The sequence below is a fragment of the Micromys minutus genome (genome assembly GCF_963924665.1).
Source record: "Micromys minutus genome assembly, chromosome: 7".
NCBI lineage: Eukaryota > Metazoa > Chordata > Mammalia > Rodentia > Muridae > Micromys > Micromys minutus.
The window spans coordinates 37087336-37113949 of NC_137976.1; the positions used below are offsets into that span (position 1 = coordinate 37087336).

At 42.7% G+C, this 26614-nt stretch overlaps 1 protein-coding gene across 4 annotated transcripts in view; it reads left to right on the forward strand.

Moving 5' to 3' along the window:
• The window catches only part of CMSS1 (cms1 ribosomal small subunit homolog), a 288302-nt gene that overhangs the window by 247069 nt on the left and 14619 nt on the right, over positions 1 to 26614 (forward strand). For all 4 annotated transcript variants that reach the window (XM_080919054.1, XM_080919056.1, XM_080919057.1 and 1 more), the window contains one exon: positions 17886 to 17965. In XM_080919054.1, coding sequence (XP_080775180.1) covers positions 17886 to 17965 — 80 coding nt within the window. The remainder of the gene's footprint in view (positions 1 to 17885; positions 17966 to 26614) is intronic.

A 26614-nucleotide genomic window follows, 5' to 3' on the forward strand; every position in this document is an offset into this window, starting at 1 on the left:
GCGTGGCTGTGATGGCACAGGCCTTTAATCCCTGCACTTGGGAGGCAGAGGCAAGTGAATCTCTGAGTTTGAGGCCAAACTGGTACAGATCTAGTCCAGGACATCCAGGGCTATGCAGGGAAATCCTGTCTTGAAAACCAGTGAGTTGGGGGGGGGGGGTGGAGAAAGGGAGAGAGGGAGATCGTTTGACAGCAAAGACTAATGGATGTTTCTTACATGGATATTACTTTAATTACAAGAACACAATGCTGTGGAGTTTTCATTAGAACAGTCCTCTGATCATATTTACATTTTAAATAGATGTTAGGATCTTAGGGGGGCTGTTCCGTGGTAAAGTACTTGCCTAGTGTGCCAGGAGGCTCTGTGTTCCCAGCCACATATGCACACTCCACACACACACACACACACACACACACACACACACACACACACACACACACACTTTGCATACTCAATGAGAAGGGGGCGGTTACAATGGTGACATTGGAATTAACACCCGAAAGTCAGCCTGAGACCAAGTCCTATGCATCCCAGACTGGCTGCAGGTTCATTAAGGAGCACATGAGCTGAATTTGAACTCTCTGCTCTCCCGCCTCTTCCTCTGCCTGCCTAGTGCTGAGAGTACAGGTACTTGGGATGCGTCTCCATTGGTAAGAGTGCCTACTTCACAGGCACACAGCTTTTATTTTAAACACCCAAACTAGTGCCCCTTTTGCTTCCTGTTAATAGAAGAAAAGAACTACCACTAACCTTAGTATTCAAGTGGAGACCTGGTGTCAGCCCTTCTTATGAAAATCCTAGACAGGTGTCATTTTGTAGGTTGAGTAAAACCTCGCCAACCCACCACTGTTCTTCAGCACCGTTTCCGGCTCTCAGAAGTCATTCAGTAAATGTTAACTTGGATTCCACCGAGTTCTGGTGAGAGAGGGAGTATTGGGGAGCCAGTGGGATCCTCCTTTACTTCCTCTTTGGGAGTACAATATGTCAGTAGATTATGGTGGCTCTTAAGGGTACTGTATTTCCAGTCTGGTGGACACATTTCCACCACTTTCTGCCAGAGTAGTGATGTGTACATGCAAAAACTCTAAGAGCATCTGGTTAGAGTTTAATGTGGCTGAAACATTGCATTTTTTTTTTCATGTTTCAATTACTCAAATATGACTAAAAGTGTGCTTTGGAGATCTTCCAAAATTAAAGCTACAAGGTGAGAGAAATCTCGGCCCCAACAATAACTTGAAAATTAGAACTTGGAACAGCAGCTGATTTTTCAACTGTCTTAACTCTGTCACCAACACTATGTTGATTTGATTACATGTGACAAGTCTGGTTTCTGGCCATTAAGCTGTACAATTTGGCTTTGGGCATCACTAGTCCCTTTTTATTTCAAGGTGAATAAACTGGAGATCAGAAATGCAAATGGGTAGAGACAGCAAGACCTGGGAGGCTGAGGCCCTTTGCAGTGACCCTGAGGTCACCACTGCTGACCTTGATTGACCCCGGCAGCTTCATGTGATATAAAACCTGCAACAAACCAGTGATAGAAATGGTCTCTTTCCACAGAACCCAGCACTCACTGCTGTTCTGCAAGTGCTGGTAGCAGTAGTAGTGGGGGTGGGGGAGCGGGTTACAGCTCCAGGTGGCAAAGTGGCCTCCTAGACCTGTGCCAGAAGAAAGAGAATGACACCTCTGAGGTAGTAGACAGACCATGGAGCTGTCAGTATCTGGTGGTTTCTTCTGGTCTGCTTTTTGGTCCTGATGCTGTGCTTTATCATGGTTAGATGTGTGTCTCAAACTGTCAGGAACTAGCTTCGGGATGCCCTACTTATTCCCTCTGCCAAAGCTGCCCCGGTCATAGCACTTGGCATAGTTGAAGCTGCTCCCTCTGGCGATCACCATGGCTTCTTAGTGTTATTCTGAACCTTGAACCACTGACCCCAAGTTGCTCAAATGATTCATTCCTGGGCTTCTTCTCTTTCCTGATGATGCTTTTGTTGTCATCTCACACCTCGGTGCCTCCCATGAAAACACACATCCAAAGAATCTCTTCAGTGATCCTTTGCAGTTTACTAAAGAGCGGTGGTCTGAGGCGCCTTGTTTTGCCGGGGAAAGGAGAAGGCGGCACATATGATCTCTCACTTAGGCAAGAAATAATCATTTCAGTTAGCAGCCTATTAGGCCTGTCTGTTTGCAAAAGGAAAGCATTGCCATTTATCTGGCTGTCTCCTTCCTTCCTTCCTTCTGCCCCCTACCCACCCTTAGAAGTCACGGCTGAGTGTCTCTCAATGAAATAAGTGTTGTAAAGGCCTGAGTAATTAGCAGCAGAATTATCGTTGGACTGTAACCTGACTCTAATTGCTGACTTCAGAATTAATTTCAGATGACATAGCTCCTTAGATGTGTGCTGCCTTCGAAGTTTCCACTTGTGTCTCCTTAGCCAGACTGCCTTTTCTATTTCTTGGTTTGTCCCGTCAGTCGGGGCCCCAGACTCTTCCTGTGGCTGAAAGGGGCATCCTGACTTGGATATATGTTTAACATGGTAAATTATGAAAAGGAAAAACTCTGTGTCTGCTCTTTGGCATGAAGGTAAGGGAAACTGGAGGGGCAAGTGAGAAGGTGTAAAGTAGCCAACATAAATAAACTCTAGCCCTAGGGCTTGATGTACAACTCAGAAAGCAGTGTGAGGCATGCTTCCCTATGTCAAAAGCAGTCACCGTGCGGAGCATGTGATGTCAATGTCGTCTTAACCTTTCCACCAAGTTATAATTACCAAGTTAAAATAACTCACAAAGGAAGGTAAAACGTTTCTGGGAAGATTTATCTGCGCCTGTGCTGCAGGCAGTGGAAAGAGACACTGTACACACACATCTCCTGACGTCTTGGAACGGCTTCTGTAACTAGTGAGGTCATCGTGGGGCGGGGGAGTCTCACCTGCTGACTCCAAGGAGATGGCAGTTAAATGTGACAGTATGAGCTCTCTTGTGCTAAAAACAGTGATCTACAAACAAACTCACCTTTGGACACCCAGTCAGAGGAAGGCAGGCGCTGTGTGTTAAGTCTTGGGCTGGGGAGCTGGGGATTCTTAGTGAGAAATGACTTTTTTTCTTTTTTTTTTGACATTATTTTTTTTATTAAGAAGGCAGATATTTTATAGTACTCCTTTTTTTTTTTCTTTTTCCTTTTTGTAAAAATGGTATACATGAACCAATACAAAATGCGAATGGGAACACACGGATGTGGAGTTTCTTACCCTGTAACATGATCCTTGTACACCTTAGAAACAGGACTGGCCTAGAGGGAAAAACAAGATGTCATCGTGACTAAAGAACAAGCTCATTTGGCATCAGTTTTACATCCTTCATTATTTTATACTCCTTTAAAAAAAAAAAAAAGGAAACCAAGTTTGTTCTTTCTTCACTCTAAAAAAAGTGATCAACCTGTACAAAGTAATACTCAACAATACATTTCAAACAGTGCACTGTATACCAATATACAACTAAAATCCATAATTTCCTGCTTTTGCTTTGTATTATTATTATTTTTTTCCAATGTGTGGGGCCTACACTTTGCAGTCTACCTGAGATGGAAAAACACCAATCGAAACACAGGAACCTGAGACATGAGAAATGACTTTTAAAGATTTGATTGTTTCGGTTCCATTGCTGTGAACTGTGGCTCTGTCTGGGGGAAAACTAAACAAAGAAAGTCGGGCAGAGGGTGAAAAGAGTTAACTCTGAAAAGAAAATGGTCATCAGAGCTGGGAGTGTCATCGGCGGTGGCTGTGGCCTCTCATTGTGAAATGCTGTGCCCTTCAGCTTTTTTTTATGGGGCTCAGAATCATTTTTGAATCAAGAACATGAGTCTGCTCTGTGCTTTCGCTTGTTAATACTTTCAGGTTCAGGCATGTTGCCACATCGAACAGTAATCTTCCCACTGATGCCGTGTTTCATTGTATGAAGATGCCCGTTGACATCAGGTCTTCCGTTCATGAACATCTCCTACACTGTTTTAATTTTTCAGTTATCATACAATGAATGGCCTTTCCTTTTGTATGTACCTGGATTTTAATGAACAGCATGCGTATAGCTCCTCCAACTTAGATAACCCAGTACTTCCTTTTCGTCAACACACGCACCTCACAGCCTTGTCTGTTGCCAGCACTGCAGTCTCACACCACATACTATACTAATCGCTTGCACACCCCCATCTTTTCCTCTATTGTCAGTGTCTCAGAATAAGAATGGCACAGCAGAGCACCAGGTATGTAACAGGTGCCTATTAAATATTGGAGGTGAGTGGGTCCATGTCCTTTGACCACAATAAATACTTTGATCATAAGTCATAGGATGGAGAGAAAGAAAATTCAGAGTTGAAGGAAACCAACAATAACTTAGTTCTTTTAAAGGAAAAATTAGGTCATTTCCCCCAAATAATAATAATTGGATGCTTTTAAGAAATGCTAAAGAAGGCTGACTGCCAACTGCCCCTTGAGATAATATGGTGCATAATACAAAATGTGGGATCCTTTCAATTCAACAAATGCTTGGTTATACTAAAAATATCGGTGCTGGTAAAGTTTAAGCATGAACACTTTAAGCATGCTTCTTTGTCTGTTACCTGCTTCTACATATATTCAAGCCGTGTGAAATTCTCCCCTGGACTCCTAATCTATTTGCCAAACAGGCTTCTGTAAAAATCCCTTCCCTAGTGTACAGAGAAACTCGGTATTCATGCTGCTCCCGGTGACTAGGCTTTCGGTTTCTGTACTTTTGTCTAGATCAGCATCATCTTCACGTCAGCTTTGTTTACCTAAAGTCATTGTTACTGTAAGCAATGTGCGGCTCCTACGGCGAGAGTCTCCCTGGAGTACATACAACTCTCTTTAGTTTCAACCTCAAGTCTCTTTTCTTTCTCTGGTGATTATTGCTGTTTCCCTTCTCAGTAATCTGCATGTCTTTCTTATCCTCCTCCTTCTACTCACCGGGACACTAGCATACAAACCACAGCCTTTGCCAGCTCGGAGTCACAGTTCCCTAAGCAAATACATTTCCTCTTTATGCTTAGGATATACCCTTGAGCCCTGTTGCCTTGTAAAACAGAAACAGGGAAACAGCTGTTTCTCAGTTCCTATAAAGTGCGTCGCGTTTTATAGATCACAGAAGACTTCTATTTTGAAGCCTTCAGTATGACTTGGTCTTGAGATTGTGGAATTCCTAGACTTAAGTCCTTCTCACATTTAGGAAATAAATTAATTTTTAAGCCATTTTCTTGTACTCTGCAGGCCATAAGATCTTCCTCATAGTCTGTTCTCATGGCTACTGAAGAGCCCACATAGGCAAAGCGGCTTCTTCCATATACCACACAAATGTTAGCCACTGACTCATATTATGTGGTCATTTCATGCAGGGTTTCAGCAACTGTTGATGGACGATCTGCCAGATTCTATACTGTTACATGCATATGCTACAAGGATAAAAGGATGTCCTGCCCAGAACCCCCCCCCCCCAGTCCAGCAGGGAAGACAGCTATAGTATGTTGAGTATTCTAATTCATAGCTTCTACAACTGGGTTGTGACCCATTCTAGGGGCACATAACTACACATTTGGGGCTTCCAAATGTGTAGTGACCAAAAACTAACTCACAGTAGAACCTGTTATGACTGTGAGGTGTCTGTCACCCACAGTGAATGTGAGATGTGTGGTGGTGTACACCCATGCCACAGCTTGTGACTTAACCACAGCCTTTTAACGGGAACACTTGGCGCTACTCAGACCCTCATATAACAAATGTTGCCTGGAACACTTCTGCTCACTTTTAAACTAGTGTGTGTTCCTACTATAATAGTTTTCTGTCCTAAAAGAAATGCAGTAGGCAGACAGAAAACAAAGGCTTGAAGGTTACTATCATCTCCCTCAGCATATAAGTATCAGGTTAATGTATCTTTGTGCCAAATTATTCTATAATGTTTGATTTTCTTTTACCTTCTTGCTTCCTCCAGAATTGTTAAGTGAATTTTGACTTGAGATTAGGACAGAATTTTAGCACTTTCTAAAATGGCCCTAAACATACTTCTGCATTTTTATGTGTTGATGTGAAACAGGGTTGTCAGCCACTGATAATTATAAAATAAAAGTATTAACTCTGGAAAATGCTGAAAAATGTTCTGAAATATCAAATATTAAGATGACTTTTAATTCTTTTTAAAAATATTTATAAATTTACCAAAATGAGTCTTTTGCCTGTCTGTATGTATATATGTGCACCATAGACCAGTGCCTGCAGAGGGCAGAAGCAGGCATTAGATCTCCTGGAACTGAAGTTACACATGGTCTCGAGCAATCAAAGGGGTGCTGGGAATTGAACCCAGGTCCTCTGCAAAATCAACAAGTGCTCTTCACCTTTTAGGTATCTCTCTAGTCCCAAAATTTAGCTCTTAATGTACAAAAAAATGAGTTAATTTGTCTAATTAGCTTGTGAGTGTGTTTTGTCTTTAATAAGTGGTAGGAATTATAAACATTTTTATGATTTACCATCAGTAAATGCTTGATTTCTAAGCATATATGTATGTATATATGTATGTATATACCTGATTTCAACATAAAATTCCTTGGGCAAAGCTAGACCTGATATCTTAAACATGAAATTGGAGATACTCAGAAAACTGAGGTGTGGGGTGAGGGTGGGACCATGGGATTAAGGCCTTCTTGGGCCAGGGAATGAATTCAAAGATAGCTTGGACATTTAATGAGACCATGTCTCAAAATTAAAAGTAAGAACAAGTCTAGGGATGTAGTTTATTGGTAGAACATTCCTGGTATGTTCATGTTAGAAAATTGAGGAAAAAAATCTGATACTACTTCAAGTCAGTTTATGACTTTGTTTTAACCATGCCTAAGGTTAGACACCTCTGCATTTATCTATCAGAAGAAATTTTCCAAGTATAACTTCAATGGAAGTACATAATTATTTGCTCTTCATATAGTTTAAATTTCTGTACATCAAAATAATTTCAAAACAAAAATTAAAACAATTTAAAATTTAAATCTAACATTAAAAGACTTAAATGGATACTGAAAACATTGTAATCTCTAAGACAAATGAACAATGGTTAAAAAACTCTACTCAGGCAAAAATGCAAATGAACAAGTAAATCAAGTAAATGCTGAGCCTCATACACGATCAAATTAAAATGCTCTGTTACTTTTTTTACCTGTTGTAGTATAAAGACTATAATGCCCATTGTTTGCTAGGTTGGGCTAACACAGGCAATTTTTTTGCGGTGTTAACCCCTTATAAGTTGACCTAAATGTTTTATGAACTGGAAATTAAGGCCATGTTTAGGGGCCAGAGAAATGGATTAACAATTAAGAGCACTGACTGTTCTTCCAGAGGTCCTGAGTTCAATTCCCAGCAACCACATGATGGCTCACAAGCATCTATAATGATATACAATGCCCTCTTCTGGTGTGTCTGAAGACAGCTACTGTGTACTCATCTACATTAAATAAGTTTTTAAAAAGCCCTTGTTTTAAAAATTCGTGTCTTGTACAGCGTAGTTTCCCTTCTGAAAGATTTTTATGACCATATATAAAATATATAAGGAATAAAATGTAGTGGCATTAATACCATGAGCAGAAAAAGACATGTGTGTGTCTTTTGACAGTTTGCTTGGTAGTCCTGATTTCCCTCAATAGTTGGCCTTTGGAAATGCAGGTTCTTTATTCTGATCATAACTACTAATATTTAATTCTTAGATCATACCCCACACACACACCACCCTCTGTCCATGCATCTGTCTGTGTGTTGCAGAATGGGGTACAAGAGGCCACAGCAGAGTACAGGGAGTGTCCTGATGGCAGGAGGAAAGCTATGGATTTACATAACAAATCTTTGTGGATTTACAAAAAAAAAAAAAAAAAAACTCTGTTTTTGTTGGGTCAAGCTACATGCTTGGAATTGTATGTGTTGAACTTCAGCTGCCCAGGCATGGTGTAAAACCTTGGAGGCCATAGAGACAACATGCAGAACCAGATAATCAAATGAGTAGGCAATTTGAGTCGACCATTTTCAGCAGTAGGGCTTCAAGATGAGCCTGAAGCCCAGGAGTCAGTCTGGATATCTCCAACTGTCTGTCTCCTGACCCCGTTTTCCACTCAACACATTGTTAAACAAGGCTTGTAAAACAGTATCTCAGGGCAGCATGCGACTTTTTAAACAGACACCCAAGTAGCATCCTATGAAGTAATGTAGACCTGAGCTCAGGCTGTTCTCATCCCAGTCCCAGAACGCAGGATACTAAAGAGAAGGGTCATAAACTGGAGGCTATCCTGATAGCATAAGACCCTTTCTGCAAAAGAAAACCAAAAACTACTTAGTGACATAGGAAAATATTTTTATATAATATTTAAGGGTATAAAGTATTTGTATATGGTAAATAATTCTAAGTATATGTAATTGAGTGTGCATATATATACACTCAAAACAAGACAAAATGTGAAAACAAATACATCAAATTATAATTCTGTTTTATAATAAAATCATCTTTTTATAGTGGTAACAAATTTTTGTTATTTTTAAGTTTTCTGTATTTTCTGTAATATCTGTAATTTAGACATTGTGTTCTTATATTAGAAGAGGTAAACAATGTTTTTCAAAATTTTGCTGTGATGTTTTTTATTTACAAGGTCTTTATAACAAATTTCAATTATTTTTTAAATGAAGACCTCACCCTTTAAACTTGATTGACAGAGTTTGATTTTTAGGTCATGTTATCTATTTCATTAGGCTGTTCTATGTTGCTTTATCCCATGTCATTATGAGACCAAGAAGCTGAGGTTCTGGAACATTCTAAATATAAACTCTCTTATAATGAACTTGACAGTGGCTGGCCTGACATCCTTATCATGGGTGTGACAGTTAGCCTGGCATCCTTAAGCCACTTTAGACAAAGCAGTAAAGTCCCTTGCCTTGACCCCTAAGAAAGGGCTTTGGAGGAAGTATGTGGATAGCAAGGGTTTACAGTAGGTAATTCAGCAGGCAGCTGGGGTCTCTGTGAAGGCCGTGGGGCAATCCTAACAGAAGTATCCCTGTCCCAGTAGTCTCCCTCTTCCCTGAGATAACATGCAACAAGTGGGTTACAGGGCTGACTACAGATTCTTTGTTAGGAAATCTCCGTCCAGAAGATGGTGTAAGCCACATACCCACAGAGAGCCATAGTCACCTGTAAGTTCTAAAGCTTACCTCCCTTCAGTGGTTCAGTGCCATCACACTCTGGAAATTTCGACATGTCCGCGTGTGTACCATTCCAAGAGAACTTGCCCTAAACCAAAAGAGAATCCTAATTCACAGCAGTATGACTTCATCAGTCTGCAAATGAGAAAACTGCAGCATAAAGTGAGTGATTTGCCCAACATCGTAGACATTGGAACTAAAGCCTTCGCTTCCTCGTGTTCTCCATCACTCTGTACTGACACCTCTTAAAACAGCCCCAGAGCACTGTTCTGGGGGCCATTGGAAGGGGTCCTGCCCTGGCCAGGGAGATGGCTCAGTCAGTAATGTGCCTGAGAGCCTGAGGTCGATCCCAGATACCAGAGTGAAAAGCTGGATGTGGTGACATAACAGAAATGGTGACCTCTGCCTGTAATGTCAGGGCTAGCTAGGGGCAGGAGGTGACCGAGATGGGAGTTCACTGGCTACCTAGCATAGCCTGCTCAGTGACCTTAGATCCAACAGGAGACCCATCTTAAAAGGGCAGACAGACATATAAACAGCACTGAGGATTAATCTCCAACATGCATGTGCTCATGCGTGTACACACACACACACACACACACACACACACACACACACACACACACACACACACGATGGGTTCTCATCACCATCCCTTGTAGAGTAGTAATCCATATTAACATGGACATGAGCCCCTGTAGGACAGATCCTGAACTAGACGGATGATGACATCATGCCATGCTAGCCCGTGTTTCCTACACAGAGAACACAGCATAAGGGAAAGGTGCTGGCAGAGATGGTTGGTTTGGGGCTTTAGGGAAGAGAGAGGCTTCCCGCAGGTGTGTAGCTATTAAAAAAGCAATGTACGTGGTTATACTAAACTGTGTTCAGTCCACAGACATTCACACCAGTGTGTCAGGACTTAATTTACTTTCCAGCTCAATGGGGCAACTTGCATACCGGGTAGGACTTTGGATCCTGGCACTGTCAGCAGCCTTGCCTCAGCACAACTGAACGTAGAGAGCTCAGGATTTGAAGTGGTCTAGAAAGAAACGTGAACTTGCAGGACTAACGTTGAGTCCGTGTCACTTAAGCCAACTCATCTTTTTTTTTTCTTTTAAGCTAAAACAAAGGTAGGGGTGGGCTTTATTACAGGACAGAAAGAAAACAGATCATGGTTCTCCCTGCAAAACCATCCTCTGATCCCTGTATGACCTACTATTAATGTTTGTCACAAAGGTAGCAGAAGTCCTGAGGCCCCTGGACTATGGGCACAGAAGGCCCTTCTCCCTGCCACTAAGGCTAGATGGGAGCACAGGATCCTTTGTTCGTGAAGTAAGCTGGTGCTTCGCAGGGAGCTTTTTCTGTGTGCATTTTTGCATAAAGAAATACACTGGCAGAGCTGGAGAGATGGCTCAGTGGCTTACAGTACTTGCTGGTCTTGCAGAAGACCCAACAGTTTATTTTTCAGCACCCACTTCAGTTGTTGGTGTACAAAGAGGCAACAGTACATCTAGTTCCAGGGAAGCCAACTCATTCTTCTGGGCTCTAAAGGAATCTGCTCACACGTGATACACGCATAAGCAAACGCATATATAGAAAATAAGTATCTCTCTGTTTTATTTGAGGCATGGCCCCTCTATGATGCTCCACCTGTTCTGGAACACTATGAAAACCAGGCTGGCCTCAAACTCACAGAGCCCTCTGCCTCCCAAGTGCTAGGATCACAGCCGTGCGCCACTGTGGCAGTTCACTTTTAATCTTTTTGAAAGAAATACATAGTGTACTGCTAAGCTAGAGCAGTCAGCCTCTTAGACCGTCGCGGCTGGAGCATGAGCAGTTAGACTTTGCTCAGACTTTGCTCCAGCCAGGTTTTCTCTGAGGTGCTCTCGCTGGCATTAATACTCTGCGCCCCTCAGTCCCATGACCCGGGAAGCAATTTCATTTTATGGTTTGCTACCCTGCTCCAAAGTTCTGGCTTTAAAGTTTCCTGTGGGAACAGGCGGCATGTTTTGTAAACAAAGCTCTAAATCTGTTGCTAGGGACACCCGTGACTAAAAATAGAACCATAACTGGACTGTAGACGAAACTGTGGCTGTTGCCATTGAACATGACAAAATAAATGGGGAAAAGGAACTGCCCCCTCTCCCCTTTCAGCTCAGAGCACCAAGATACCTGTTACAGGGTGCCAGCTCACAGGCCTTTGTCCAAAGGCATTTCTTCTATCAGATCTTTTAGAGGAAGAAGTGACCTTAAGGAGGAGCTTAAGAGATGGCACTAGATCTTGCCCAGTTCTTTGCTGTATATAAGAGAATATCCAGATAAAGTGTTAGGTCCTTGTTGAGGTGGGGCACAGAGTGACACAAGCCTGATAAATCTCTGCAAGACTTTGGAGGTGCCTATATACTGACTCATATAGAGACTGTAGACCTGTGTGGCTAGCCATGGCAACTGGGGACCAGCTGCTATCTGAACAGCCCGATATCCTGTGCTGGCCATCACAGACCTGGGCTTGGGTTTGTGGCTCTCCCTCCTTCCCTGGGTCTCCATTTCCCCCAATGCTTTTCTCCCAATTTTCATTGAAAGTTGTCACGTAGCTGCTTGCTACAAGACAGCCCGGAGACGGTTTTAATTCTGCTCTCAGAAGGTCTTATACAACTTGAGGGCAGTGGTAAGGTGCTAGTAGAAAGTAACAGCGCGTACTGTTAAAAGGCTGTTTCTGGGGTAATCTGAGTGAGATGAACTTACAGGTAAAAATAGCTCTTGGTTAAAGGGGCCCAGGCGGCCTCAAAGCCTTCTGGTTTTAGTCACAGTGCGTCTGTATGAACTGTCCTGGGGATGTACAGAGGCAATGGAGACATGGCACCTCCCTCTTGCAGGCCTCTCTTAGTGACGCTGAGTGCCTCTTCTTAGCCCAGTTTCCTACTCCCTTGTCCACCTTTTCCCCTCACTGTGGCCTGCATGGCTGAAGTGCCCTGAGGCCTTCACAGAGTTCATTCTCCAGGTTCATTTTCGGATGTGGGAATGTGTGCTTTGCTCAGTGATGCTTGTGGGAGTCTCTTAATGAGCTGGGAACATGGTTCGTGAAGAGAGAGAGTTTTGAGCACTGACTCTCCTGGCCAAGTAAAACAATCTGGCTCCAAGGGATGAGTAATGTTAGCAAAACTCTTTAGACCGTTTGACGCTCTATATGCAGCATGACTTTTCAGTTTATATGATGTAGCTTTCCCAGAGAACAGCCAAACACTGAGAAATACAGAAGAATCGTTACAACTCACCACGTGACAAGAGTCAGCATAATTGTAAGGGAGCAATTCAACAGGAAGCCATAAAGGGTTCCTGAACTGCCGTGTGGCCGGTATTCCTAGGCTGTGTGTAATTTACAGATTGTTGGAATTACTATTATAAATGGGCAAGTTCAAAATGTAATAAGATGTTCATATGCATGAGATTGATAGGTAAGTGTTCATAAACAGAAAAGTTTTAAAAATAAAACAAAGCACACACACAAACACACACACAAGTTCATCAGCACCCAGGAGACTAAGACAAAGCCCTCTAGAGGTAGTTCAGCAGTCAAGAGCAAGTGTCAATTGTTGCTCTTGTAGAGGACCTGGGTTCTGTTTCTAGCACCCATAAGGGAGGTTAGAACCATCTGTAACTCCAGTTCCAAGGGACTTCTTGTGACCTCCAGTGGCACTAGGCATGTACATGGCACACATTCATACATGCTTCACATACACACACACACACACACACACACACGGGGGGGGGGGAGCTCAGTAAAACATTTCTATTTAGTTAGTTTTAGTTTTTATATAGAGTAAGTAAATGTTTGGCAGACCAAGGCCCATGACCAAATCCGGCAAAACTGAGTTACTGTAAAGTTTATCAGGACACAACTACTTGGATTTGTTCTACTTTGCCTAAGACTTCTACACAATCACGGATTTGAGCAACACCAACAGTGGCCATAACTGCAGTGCTGGGCGTTGTTCTATCAACTTGACGAAAGCCAGGGTCATCTGGCAAGAGGGAACACCAGGTGACCAAATGCCTCCTTCAGATTGGCCTTTGGGGAAATCTGTAGGACATTTTCTTAATTAATGGTTAATGTGGGAAGGTCCATCTCACTGTGGGTGGTGCCATCCTGGGCAGATGTTCTTGAATTGTTTAAAAAAAACAAGCTAGGCAAGCTCTGGGAGCAAGCCAGTAAGCAGTGTCCCTCCATGGCCTCTCTCTCAGTTTCTGACTCTAGGTTCCTGCCCTGAATTCCCTTTGTGGTGAACTACAACTGTAAACTGAATTAAAACTCTTTTGGTCATAGTATTTGTATCATGGTGATAAGAAACCCTAACTAGCTCAGCCATTTTGTAGCCCAGTGCCTACTCTCTGAATGTTCCTTTACCTACAGTCTGGGGGTCCCTGTACAAGACAACACAGAAAAGAAGTTGTAGTAAATATATACAGAGTGTATTAGAGTGGCTCACAGGATGTGATCCAACAGGTCGGACAATGTCTGTCTGCCAGTAGAAAGCCTAACAGGCCAGAGTTCAGTCCACAAGCCTAGATGTCTCAGCTGGTCTTCAGTCTGTGTCAGAATCCCAAAGTGGGCTCTCCTGCCGAAGATATGAACTTGCCAGTGAGAGCAGTCAGGCAAAGAGCAAAAGTTTTATACAGGCTGCCACCAGAAGGTATGGCCCAGATTAAAGGTGGATCCTCCTGCCTCAAAAGATCCAGATTAAAAATGGGTCTTCCCACTTCAAATGATTTAATAAGAAAAATTCCTCCCAGCTGTACCCGGCTGCTTGGGTTTTAGTTCATCCAGAGTAGTCAAGTTGACAACCAAGAACAGCCGTCACAGTTGGAAAGGGTGATTTAATTAGCTTTCTTTCACAAACTTAAGGGCACTGTCAGCATCCCTCTTAAGGCCTGGGTGCTGGGAGATTGGACTTTTGATACTTACATAGCGATAAAGGCAAACAGGAGAGAAAGCTGAGCAATCTTCTGTTTGTAATTGATGCTGTTGCCATGGGCCTGAAAAGGAGTTGTACTTGCCTCCTCTTTTGGAAAAATTCAACCAATCCCATCTGGCTGTGCGGTTTTTAAAGAGTCCCCAGGGAGCTGGAGAAATGCAGCCCTGTCCTGGTGCCTGTGCTTCACCGGCTGATTGACCCACTGGGACCGAGTGGGACAGGCCTGGCGTCTCCTCACATCCCAGCATCCCTGAAGAACTGGCTAGCCTACACGGCTGTACTTTGCCTGCGCTGTTCTCCTAATGAAAATCACAGAGCTGCCATCCTCACTTCAGAAGAGCAGTTTCCTCTTTGGAACCAAAAATTGTCAGACTAAGGAAACGGCTAATGTGTTCAAGCCACGGCGACAAGATGACCTCATTTTGTGTTAAAGGTTTCAAAAGATGAAATAATTTTTGGAACAAGAAGTAACTCACATTCAGAGTATTTGATTAACAAGATATTTTTAATATTTCCCATGGGCATACAGACTTTTAAGCATATTACCTATTTTTCAACTAGATTAACCAAACACAGACTATATTCTGCAGCTAGCAAATTCTAAAGAATGGAGAAATGTAGAGTTCATAACTCTCCCCCTCTCTGTTTATTTGTAGGTCATTCTTTTTATCTCAAAGTTTCTGTTAAAGCTAACAATAGTATGCGAAAACATTTGTATTAAAATTTTAACGTTTTCATAAGGACTATGGGCCAGAGAAATGGCTCAACTGTTAAGAGCATTTGCTGCTCTTACTAGTGTGGGTTCAGTTCCCAGCACCCACATGATGGCTTATACCACCCATAATTCCACTTAGGGCATCTTCCTTTTCTCTGCCTCCCTCCACACCAGACATGAACAGACAGACAGACAGACAGACAGACAAAAAACCTCAGATACATAAAATAAATCTTATAAATAAGTTCTTTTATACTTTGAACACTTGTGCATATTCTCAGTGTATGGTTCAGGTAGAGAGAAAGCCTAATGTTCATTTAATGCCATCACAAGCCATGAGGCAGAATAAAATTATATGCTAATCTACATGTTTAAAGGCTGGAAGCCATGTGAGCAGATGTGCAGAGTCAGCAGGGCCTTGCTGAAGGATCTCAGCTCAAGGCAGCATGGAAGATGAGAAAGCAAGGCCCCGTGACACCGTCCAGTGTAAGGATGTGTGCATGAAATCATGTGGCCTGCACCCCAGTGTCACTTGTGTCTTTTTCCATGTGTATGCCCTTTATTTCCTTTTCTTGCCATATTATACTTTGTCAAACAAACCTAAGGAAGGCAGGCAGCCTTGGCTTGTTATCCACTGAGAATACAGTGTTCAGTCTGCAGTTACTACGGATGACGTTCGCTAGGCATTGTTAAAATGCACCTGTCAGTTTCAGTTGTTAAATCTGATGATATTTGGGGGCTGGAGAGATGGCTCAGAGGTTAAGAATACTTGTAGCCAATGATGGCACATGCCTTTAATCCCAACACTGGGGAGGTACAGGTAGGCAGACCTCTAAGTTTGGGGGGTGGGGAAGGGAGATTGAGATTTCACTGTTACCATTTTTTAAGTCCCCCCATTCTCTGGCAAAGCTGTGCTGGTTAAGTTTTTGTTTTGTTTTGTTTTTCTTTTTGTCAGTTTGACAAAAGCTAGAGTTATCTGGGAAGAGAGAAACTCAATCTTAAAAATGCCTTCATCAGTTTTTAAAATTACCTCTAGGCCAGCCTGTGGTGAATTTTCTAGATTCATGGCCCATGTGGGAGAACCCAGCCCACTGTGGACATTGCCGCCCCTGGGCAGATAGATGATCCTGGGAGACATAAAAAAGCAGGCTGAGCAGACTATGAAAGCAAGCCAGTAAGCACAGTCCCTGCATGGCTGCTTCTTCAGTTCTCGTTTCCGGGTTTCTGCCTTAACTTCCTGTGCTGAATTCCCTTGGCTATATATTATGAGTTGTAAACCAGGAGCAGTAAGCTGGGGGGAAAGGAGAAAAAGAAAAAGAAAAAAAAAAAACCTTTGCTCCCTGAACTGGTTTTGGTCCGCATTTTATTATAATAGAAACCTAACTTAGAGAACTCTCTATCCTGATACTTGTGGGACCGTTCTCGCTTTTCTTATTACCGATATTTATATGTTCTGTCTTCTAGCCCTTTGAACTTGCCATTACTGTTCATTTGATCTACGTTTCTTATGAACAACATATACTTAAGTCCTATTTTTAAGTCCATCCTATTAGTCATTGTCTTTGAATTGGTTTGTTTACACCATTCATTTGTTTAAAGAGTTGTCTTCTTTCTGTGTGCTTGTGTGTGTGTGTGTGTGTGTGTGTGTGTGTGTGTGTGTGTGTGTGCACAAGCACATGTGTGCCAGTGCTCTCGCAGGACCGAAGGGCTCCTAGAGCAAGAGTTACAGATGCTAGTGAGCCACTGAATGTGGGCACTGAGAATCGAACTTGGGTCCTCTGAGAGAACAGCAGGTGCTGTTAACAGCTGAGCCATCTCTTCAGGCCCGCAGCATGTATTTGTAATATAATGACTGATATGTTGGAGTTCACATCCGCTGCTTCATTTTCTTCTTTTTTGCTTACTATCTTTCTCACCTGTTTTCTATGGGTAGTTGATGAACTCGCTCTGGTTTCTATTTTATTGTGTATCTATCTATGTGAGTTCTTTAGAGGTTGCTAAATAGAGGAATATTGTATTATTCCTATGGGTAAGTGTGAGGCCACCACTACTCAGTTGTGTGGAAGGTGCTAGCTCTGTTTTGGGTCCGAACTTTAAAAAGTATAAATAAATAGGAAACTGCTGACTCCCCACTGGTCTTCCGGCATCATCCCAGTGGGGTGGGAAAAACAACTCTTATGGGGATTTAGAAGTTAAGGCTCCCAGGGTTTCACTATTGGTGCTGCAGAAGTAGACAAGGAACCCATCCATCACTGGGGGACACTCCCAGCTCCCTTTCTGAAAATACCCTGGTGGTAGGTGGAGAAAAGTTGAAGGGATCTTTACAGCCTACTTAGGTTAACTTAGGTTAGGCCTTTGTGACAGGGATGGGGACATCACTTTTCTTTCTTTCTTTCTTGAATAAAGTGGTTATTGCATAAAAGCGTCATTCCTTCCAAGCCTGTCCTGTAGGAGGTAGGGACCAGCTGTACTGATCAAGCACACAGCCCAGAGCCTCCTGTCAGGAACTAACTCCCAGTGAGATGTTGCATCACGTCTCACCACCACTACCACCACCAGAAGCAAGGTTCCACTGTAGCTGGCTGCCTTGAAACTTGCTGTGTCGTGTAGACCAAGCTGGCCTTGAACTCAGAGGTTCTTCCTCTAAGTGTTGGATTAAGTGTGTGCACACCCTACCCTGTTCCTCGTTGAACCAGATCCTAATCACACCATAGGGGGCATTTCAAACCCAAACTGTAACTAATAATTAAATATTTCCTAATGTTAGGTGATCTTTAGTTTTTCGTATTATAAACAAGACTCACATCTGAATGCTTCAGTCTGTCTCCAACTTCTATAATTTCTGTTAATCAATTTCTAGAGAAAGAATTATGAAGTCAAGAGATTAAATTTCCAAGCCAATCGTACCCAGGTTGCGTTGAATGGGAGAGGCACTCTTTAACTTTTGACCTTTGTATCCCTGCAGAGATGTCAGGTGGCGAGGAAGGAGGAAACACGGAAATGACAAAGCAAGACATGGTTCCAGTTCCTGAGAAAACCAAACAGGTAACAGTGTGAGCTCTTTGTTCTGAAGGCAACCTACATCCACTCTTAACCCTAACGTCAGCTGTTGCTGGGATTGAGGAAGCTTTTACTTTCTTTGCCCATGAAAAGGCCATGTTTTCCTAACTATAAACCAGTGAGACTTGTTTTCCCAGCTGTTTTTTGTATTTTAGGGGGGTTGGGGGGTGTATTCAAGGGGCTGGAGAGAAGCCTCAGTGGTTAAGAAGTCTTATTCTTGCAGAGGACCTGGTTCAGTTCCAAGAACTCACGTGGTAGTTCACACCATCCATAATGCTAGTGCAGAGAGTGGGGCCGGGGGAGTACAACTCCCTGTGAACTCCATGGGCAGCAGGCATGAATGTGGTGTACACACGGACATGCAGGCAAGCACTCATCCAGATAAAATAAATATACAAAAATGGATACAATGTAAACTTATGTTCTTGTGGACATAGGTCTTCTAATATAGCACGCAGCATAAGGAGATGGAGCGTTCCTGTGCACACAAAAGCAGTATTACAGTCCCTGTTGGTATCTCCATGATACGCGTGTACAGAGAATCCCTTGGAGCCTTGGGACCTAGCCTCCCCTCTCAGACCTGTTTTTAACTTCCTGCCGGAGATGCCTCCCAGAAAGGCTCCACATGGACATTAAGGGTTTGGGTAGCCTCTCTTCTCTAGACTGCCCATGAAGTCCTCTTGATACTCCTCCCATGACTCTCTGTCCTGTATTTCTTTAAGGGAATCATTTATGGCCTTCTTAAAGTCCTCTAACTTCATCATGAGTTGTGATTTTAAATCAGATTTTTTTTTTTTTTCCTGGTTGGGGTATCCATGACTTGCTGTGGTGGAGGAACTGGGTTCTGGTGATGCCAAGTGGCCTTGGTTTCTGTTGCTTAGGTTCTTGGGCTTGCCGCTCTCCATCTGCTTATCTCTGGTGTTAGCTGGTCTTGCTGATTCTGACAGTGGCTTGACCTTTCTGTAAGTCTGTGTGTTAGCACTACTGGGGAAACAGTTTTTTCCCAGCAGGATCTGGGTAGAGAGAGCTATGACACAGGGTCAGCACAGGACACAGACAGAAACCAGAAGGATCCTGTCCCCGACTGCTCCTTGGTTCCTGTGTCCAGAGTGCTCCAGGTGCAGGCCTGCCTCTGCGTTCATTGGCCACCTCATCTGTCTCTGTACTACCTGACCAGGGGACACTTTGTGCCATTTGACTTCCTCCTTGTTCCCTGTGGTGGTCACCTGTGGTTTGTGGATAGAGCTTTCTGTAATTACTATGGGTAGTCATGCACCTCAGGACAAAATGGGAGGAGCTGCAAGCTGTTGTCTGGTCCAAGTACTGTGGGCTTCCAAATGTCTGGTTAAAGGCAAAGGACGCCCTGTGAGGTTACAGTGATCTGCTCTACAGTGGATATTCACCTTCCTCATCCGAACTTTCCGCAGCTCCCAGGAATGCAAAATCACTTGCAACCACTTGATCCTCCCCTCCCTCCCTCCCTCCCACAGCTCTTGGGGCCTTAAAGGGTACGTGACTTGTCCACCTGATTTCCACATGGACTCTCTATACCTCTGCTGGAAACTGGGTCAGCTCTCCTGACGAAATCAGTGGAGAAAACCCTGACAGTCACCAGTGATAGAACAATCCAGGGGGGTTCCCTAAAACCCCAGGCTCAGATCTGTTCCTTTATATTTTGAAGTTAATTTTCTTTGTGCAAGTTCATAGTCTTTTCCTTACAATTATCCTACATGTCACAGTGATACCCCATAGTGTGAGTCCCCTGGGCTCATGTTAATTGTACCAAATTTCTGACGAGCTTGCCATAGATGTAAATGTTCTCAGAGGTGTCCTTTAGTCCTGGAAGGACATTTTTGGATTATATTTCTTTTGCACATTCTTTCCATACTATTTGATATTGCTTCTTTTCCAGTAATGTTCGTTTGCTCTCAGACTGCTGACTTCATTTAAGTATCTAGTTAAAAACTTTAGCTCATCAATACTCAAAAAAAGAAAACCTTATTAGAAGATCTAGCATATGAGGTAAGGTAGGGTTTGTTTTTTTTTTTTTTTTTTTTGTTGTTGTTGTTGTTTTTTTTTTGTTTGTTTTGGATTAGTGTAACTGTTGGGAGAATGATAATCACAAACTAGATTGTTAAAATCCCCAAATGTCACCTTCTTGCAGCATTTTTCTTGACCCATTCATTTTCTTCCAAACAAGAATTCAGTGGTCTGTCTAGAGCCAGGTATGGTGATCTACACCTCTAGTCCTAGCTCTTGGGAAGTTGGGAAAAGAAACTCTTGAGTCTAACTACACACTTTGACCCTCTCACAGGTAAAGGGGAAAAAGAACAATACACAAGCCATGATGTCTGCTATCTGTGAAGGTAGCAGGACAGCTGCCCAAACTTAGGAGTTGCCAATACTATGGGTTTGGATTTGGATTTCTCCCAAAATCATATCACCCCATAAATGCAGCTTTCTCATACAGTGCACCTTACCACATCCACCCAAAAGTACCAAGAGCATAATTCCTTTGCATTTCTAAGAGTCTAAGACCAAAGACCAGATGCAGAGACTTTAAAAAGTTACTCAAACAACTCAAGACCTTACTGAGTATCTGGCTTGTTTGGAACTCACTGTGCAGATTGGACTCACCTTGAACCAGGGAGTTGCACCACTGTGCTCTCTGCCTCTATTAATTAAAGGCATGTACCACTATACCTGGCAGGAATGTGATTTGCCTGTTTGCTTTGTTTTTTGTATCTACTTAAAAATCAGAGCTACATTTATTTTTAACTCCAAAATTGAACAGCCCATGTCCTTAAATAAGTGAGCTCATGTTTAGATTTCATTTAATTCAGGCACAGGGATCTCGGTATAGTCTGGGATAAGACTGGTCCAGCCTCCATCTCTGCCCAGAGCCACAGGCAGATCAGGCACATTGCCCTCAGAACTCACTGCCTGTCCAAAGAGAACTGAGCACCCAGAGGAGATGCAGGAGCACTCTTCCTACTGAGCCCACGGGTGAGCCCACACTCTCTCTCCACTGACTGTCTGGAGAGAGACCTCCTGGAACTCTCAGGGCACAGGTATCACGCTACTGCTTGGGTCTGTGTCCTTCAGGCCTCCATCTGCACCCAGACCTAGAACTGGCCCATCACCATCAGAACTCACAGCCTGCACATACAGAGCTGAACACCCAGGACCACTCTTCCTCTGGAGCCCACAGACCACAGAGGCACAGGAAAGACAAGCTCCATTCAGAAACAACAAGATCAACTAACATCAAAGATAAGAAGATGGCAAGAGACAAACACAAGAATCTACGCCATAGAAACCAAGACAACCTGGCAACATCAGAACCCAACTCTCCCAACATACAAAAAAAAAACAAGAGTTGGACTTAAAATTATGCCTCATGCTGATGACAGAGGGCCCAGAGAAGTACATGAATAACTCCCTTAAAGAAATACAGGAGAACATAGAAAATTAAGTACAAGCCCTTAGAGAAGCACAGGAAAACACAAGCAAGCAGATGAAGGAATTGAACAAAACCATCCAAGATCTAAAAACAGAAATGCACACAATAAAGAAAACACAAAGAGATAGAAAAACAAGGAAAGAGGTCAGGAGTCATAAACACAGGATCACCAACAGAATACAAGAGATAGAAGAGAGAATCTCCAGGTAGAACCTAGCATAGAAAGCATTGACACAACAGTCAGAGAAAATGGAAAAATTTTAAAGCTCCTAACACAAAACAGCCAGAAAATCCAGGACACAATGAGAAGACCAAACCTATGGATAATAGGTGTAGAATAGAGAGTAGACTCCCAACTGAAAGGTCCAGTAAATATCTTCAACAAAGTTATAGAAGAAAACTTCTCTAACCTAAAGAAAAAGATAACCATGAAAATACAAGAAGCCTACAGAACTCCAAATAGATTAGACCAGAAAAGAAATTCCTCGCAATACATAATACTCAAAACACCAAATGTCCAAAACAAAGAAAGTATACTAAAAGCAGTGAGCAAAAAAGGACAAGTAACATAAAAAGCAGACCAATCAGAATTACACCAGACTTCTTAACAGAAACTCTGAAAGCTGAAAGATCCTAGACAGATGTCATACAGACCCTAAGAGCCAGCCCAGGTTACTATATATAGTAAAACTCTCAGTTACTATAGATGAAGAAACCAAGATATTCAGGACAAGACCAAATTTATACAATATCTGTTCACAAACCCAGCCCTACAAAGGATAATAGATGGAAAACTCCAAAAACAAGGAGGGAAACTACACTTAGGAAAAGCAAGAAAATAATCCTTTTGCAACAAAACCAAAAGAAGAAAGACACACAAACATAATTCTATCTCTAACAACACAAATAACAGGAAGCAACAATCACGATTCCTTAATATCTCAACATCAATGGACTCAATTCTCCAATAAAAAGACATAGACTATCAGACTGAATATGTAAAGAGGATCCAGCATTTTGCTGCATACAGAAAACACATCTCAACAACAAAGACAGACACTGCCTCAGAGTAAAAGGCTGGGGAAAAAATGGTTCCAAGAAACAAGCTGGAGTACCCATCCTAATATCAAACAAAATAGATTTTCAACCAAAAGTCATCAAAAAAAGATAAGGAAGAACACTTTTTACTCACCAAAGGAAAAATCTATCAAGATGAACTCTCAATCCTGAACACTATGCTCCAAATAAAAAAGCACCCACATTCATAAAAGAAACTCTACTAAAGCTCGAAGCATATATTTCACCACACACAATAATAGTGGGAGACTTCAACACCCCACTCTCATCAGTGAACAGATCGTGGAAGCAGAAACTGAACAGAGACACAGTAAAACTAACAGAAGTTATGGACCAAATGGATTTAATAGACATCTATAGAATATTTCATACTAAAACAAAAGGATATACCTTTTTCTCAGCACTTGACGGTACCGTCTCCAAAATTGACCATATAGTCGGTCACAAAACAGGCATCAACAGATAAAAGAACATCAAAATTATCCCATGTATTCTATCAGATCATCATGGACTGAGGCTGGTCTTCAATAACAACAAAAACAACAAAAAGCCCACATACACATGGAAGTTGAACAATGTTCTACTCAACAATAGCTTGGTCAAGGAAGAAATAACAAAAGAAATCAAAAACTTTTTAGAATTTAACAAAAATGAGTTAGAATCTAGAGAATCAAATAATCCTATTAAAAATGGAGTACAGAACTAAACAAAGAATTCTCAACTGAGAAATATCGAGTGGCTGCGAAACACCTAAAGAAATTCTCAACATCCTTAGTCATCAGGGGAATGCAAATCAAAACAACACTGAGCACCTCACACCCATCAGAATGGCTGAGATCAAAAACTCAGGTGACAGCAGATGCTGGCGAGGATGTGTAGAAAGAGGAACACTCCTCCACCGTTGGTGGGGTTGTAAGCTGGTACAACCACTCTGGAAATCAGTCTGGCGGTTCCTCAGAAAATTGGACATAGTACTACCTGAGGACCCAGCTATACCACTCCTGGGCATATACCCAAAAGCTGGTTCAACATCTAACAGTGACACATGCGCCAGGATATTGATAGCAGCCTTATTTATAATAGCCAGAAGCTGTAAAGAACCCAGATATCCTTCAGCAGAGGAAAGGATACAGAAATTGTGGTACATTTATACAATGGAGTACTACTCGGCTATAAAAAACAGTGACTTCATGAAATTTCTAGGCAAATGGTTGAAACTTGATGTTATCATCCTGAGTGAGGTAACCCATTCACAAAAGAACACTCATGGTATATACTCACTGATTAGTACTAGCCCAAAAAGCTCGGAATACCCAAGAAACAATTCACAGAAATTATGAAGCTCAAAGAGAAGGGAGGCTAGAAGGTGGATAGATGCCTCAGTCCTTCTTACAAGGGAGAACAAAACACTCATGGGAGAAAATAATGGGACAGCTAGAGGATCAGGGGTTCGGAGAAAAGATCATCCAGAGACTGCCTCACTTGGGATCCACCCCATATGCAGCTACTAAACCTATGCACTATTGCTGATGCCAAGTAGTGCTTACTGGCAGGAATCTGATATGGAAGCCTCCTCAGAACCTCTGCCAGCATCATACTGATACGGTACCCCAGTGAAGGAGCTAGAGAAAGGACTGAAGGAACTGAAAGGGTCTGCAATCCCATGGGAAGAACAACATTATCAACTAACCAAATCCACCACAGCTCCCAGGTACTAAAACACCAACCAAGGAGTTCTCATGGAGAGACCCATGGCTCCAAGTGCATATGCAGCAGAGGATGGCATTCTCTGGCATCAATGACAGGAAAGGCCTTTGTTCCAGTGAAGGCTTGTTCCCAGTGTAGGGGAATGCCAAGGCATTGAGGTGGGAGAGGGAGGTTGGGAGAGGGAGCACCTTCATGGAGGCAATGAAAGGGGAGGAGGGGATTGGTGGAAAGTGGATAACATCTGAAATGTAAATACAGAGAATATCAAATTTAAAAAAGACAAAAGATTTAACTTAATTCATGTTTGAATTAATCAGCTTCTAAACCTAATAATGCATAATCAGTACATTAAACCTTTTTGTAGGCCAGCAGTTCTCAGCCGTAAGCCTCACATGACTCCTTTAAATGACCCATCACAGGGGATACCTAAGAATATCAGAAAACACATATTTATGTAACGATGCATAACAGTAGGAAAATGACAGTTATGAGGTACCAATGAAATAATGTGTGGCCAGGGGTCACCAGAACATGAGCAACCAGATTAGAGGCTGGAGCATTAGGAATGTTGAAAGCCACTGCTGTGAAGAAGAGCTTCACATGCTAAGTAGAAAACATAATAGGTGACCAAGCCTGCTTCCTGAGAACCTTGACAATGACTAGCAAATGCCTGATTTGTGTGTTTGGTGGGGGGTATTTGTTATCATTTTTGTTTTGAGATAGGGTGTCTCTGTTTGTCTCTCTGTCTCTGTCTCTCTCCCTGGGTGATCTGGAACTCTCTCAAATTATTAGGTCTCAAACCCAGGACAAAACTCACTCAGCACCGCTCACCCCGCCCCTACCCGTATCCTCTCTCCTCTTCCTCTCTCCTTCCCCAGCCTTATCCCTAAGTAACTCAGCCATTTTGCCTCCACTGGTCTCTGGCCTGTGCTGCCTCTTTGTTAGCAGCTCCCTTCTTGCTCTCCCTCCCCCTCTCTCCTGCCATAATCTGCTGGCCGTGTTCAGCCGGGACTCTTCCCTCAGCCGCTTTCTCCCTTCTCTCCACAGTTCAGATCTTCTCCGTACTTCGGGAGTCACACCCTCCTCCTTCTCTTCCACTTTTTCATTGGGAAGCCTCAAGGCAGTCAGTCTTCCTGCCTCAGCCTCATGGGGCGGGGATTGTAGGACTGGGGCCATTATATGCTTAAAGGGCCTTACTAATTACATCCAGACCATCAAGCAGAAGAGCTGAATGCTCCCTTGTTCTGTAATTACATGCTTATGGCCATCTGGCATCTTCTGTGACATATTAGAGGCCTTGGCCCAGTTTCTTATTGGCATGTACAAACATTAAACTGACATTAATCCACATCCACGAGACAGTTTAACTTTGTAAGTAAGTGAGACAGTATCTTTATTTTCTTAAGATGTAAGGCAATTAGTCTTTACAGGTGTTTTGTTTGTTTGTTTAAACTGTGAAGACACTATAAAGATTAATGATAGCCATGTTATTTTCATCTCAACCCTTTTAAGTCAGTGTACTTCCTGAAACAGGGTCTAAACACTGCTGCCATTGGTCCAGTTCCTTAAATCACAGACATTATGTCCCTCTTTGACCTGAGAATATAGGTATTCCTAATCTGCGGGTCCTGTTTGTTGTTGTTGTTGTTGTTGTTGTTGACAAGATCTCACTCAGTAGCTCTAGCTGTCCTGGAACTTGCTATGTAGATCGAACTGGTCTCGAACTCACAGAGGTTGTCTGCTTCTGCTTTTTTTGATGGGATCAAAGGTATGCCCCACCAGGAACAGCTTCGATCTGCTTTTTCTTAGATTCATCAGTGATCATTTTGAGCAGAGCAGTAGAGACACGGTTGCTGTAGCTGGTGGCTGACCGTTTAAACAGATATTCTCGACTTGGAATGAATCTAACTTTCTACTTCCATTTTACATCTCACTTGGCAACCTGCTTGAAATGTTGCATAAACATCCAGCACAGGAAACATTTTATTTTGCTGCTCATGATTAATACATGTGCAACCTGCACATCCCATTTCATAAATCAAGGCTTTAGTCCAAATTTCCTGCTTTTCTCCCTTAAAAAAACAAAACTCACATTAAAAATAGCATGAAACTGTACACAATTCTTAGGGCTAAGGCCACTGGCAAATCCATCCCTCTTGGTGCCATAGTGCAGAACCTGTCTTCAGACCATCGAAAACAATGCTCATTCTGTGGACTACATAGGTCCAGCGGGTTTTGTAAAGGCGAAAGTGAATATGTCCTACGTCAGGTCCCTGTGCTGCTGACAAGAGGGACGGAGCGGGCTCTACAAACATTCCCGCTCCGGAGTGCAGGCTTCTGCATGGGTAGCTCACGGAAAACTTCAGTGGCGCTAACCACTGGCTGCC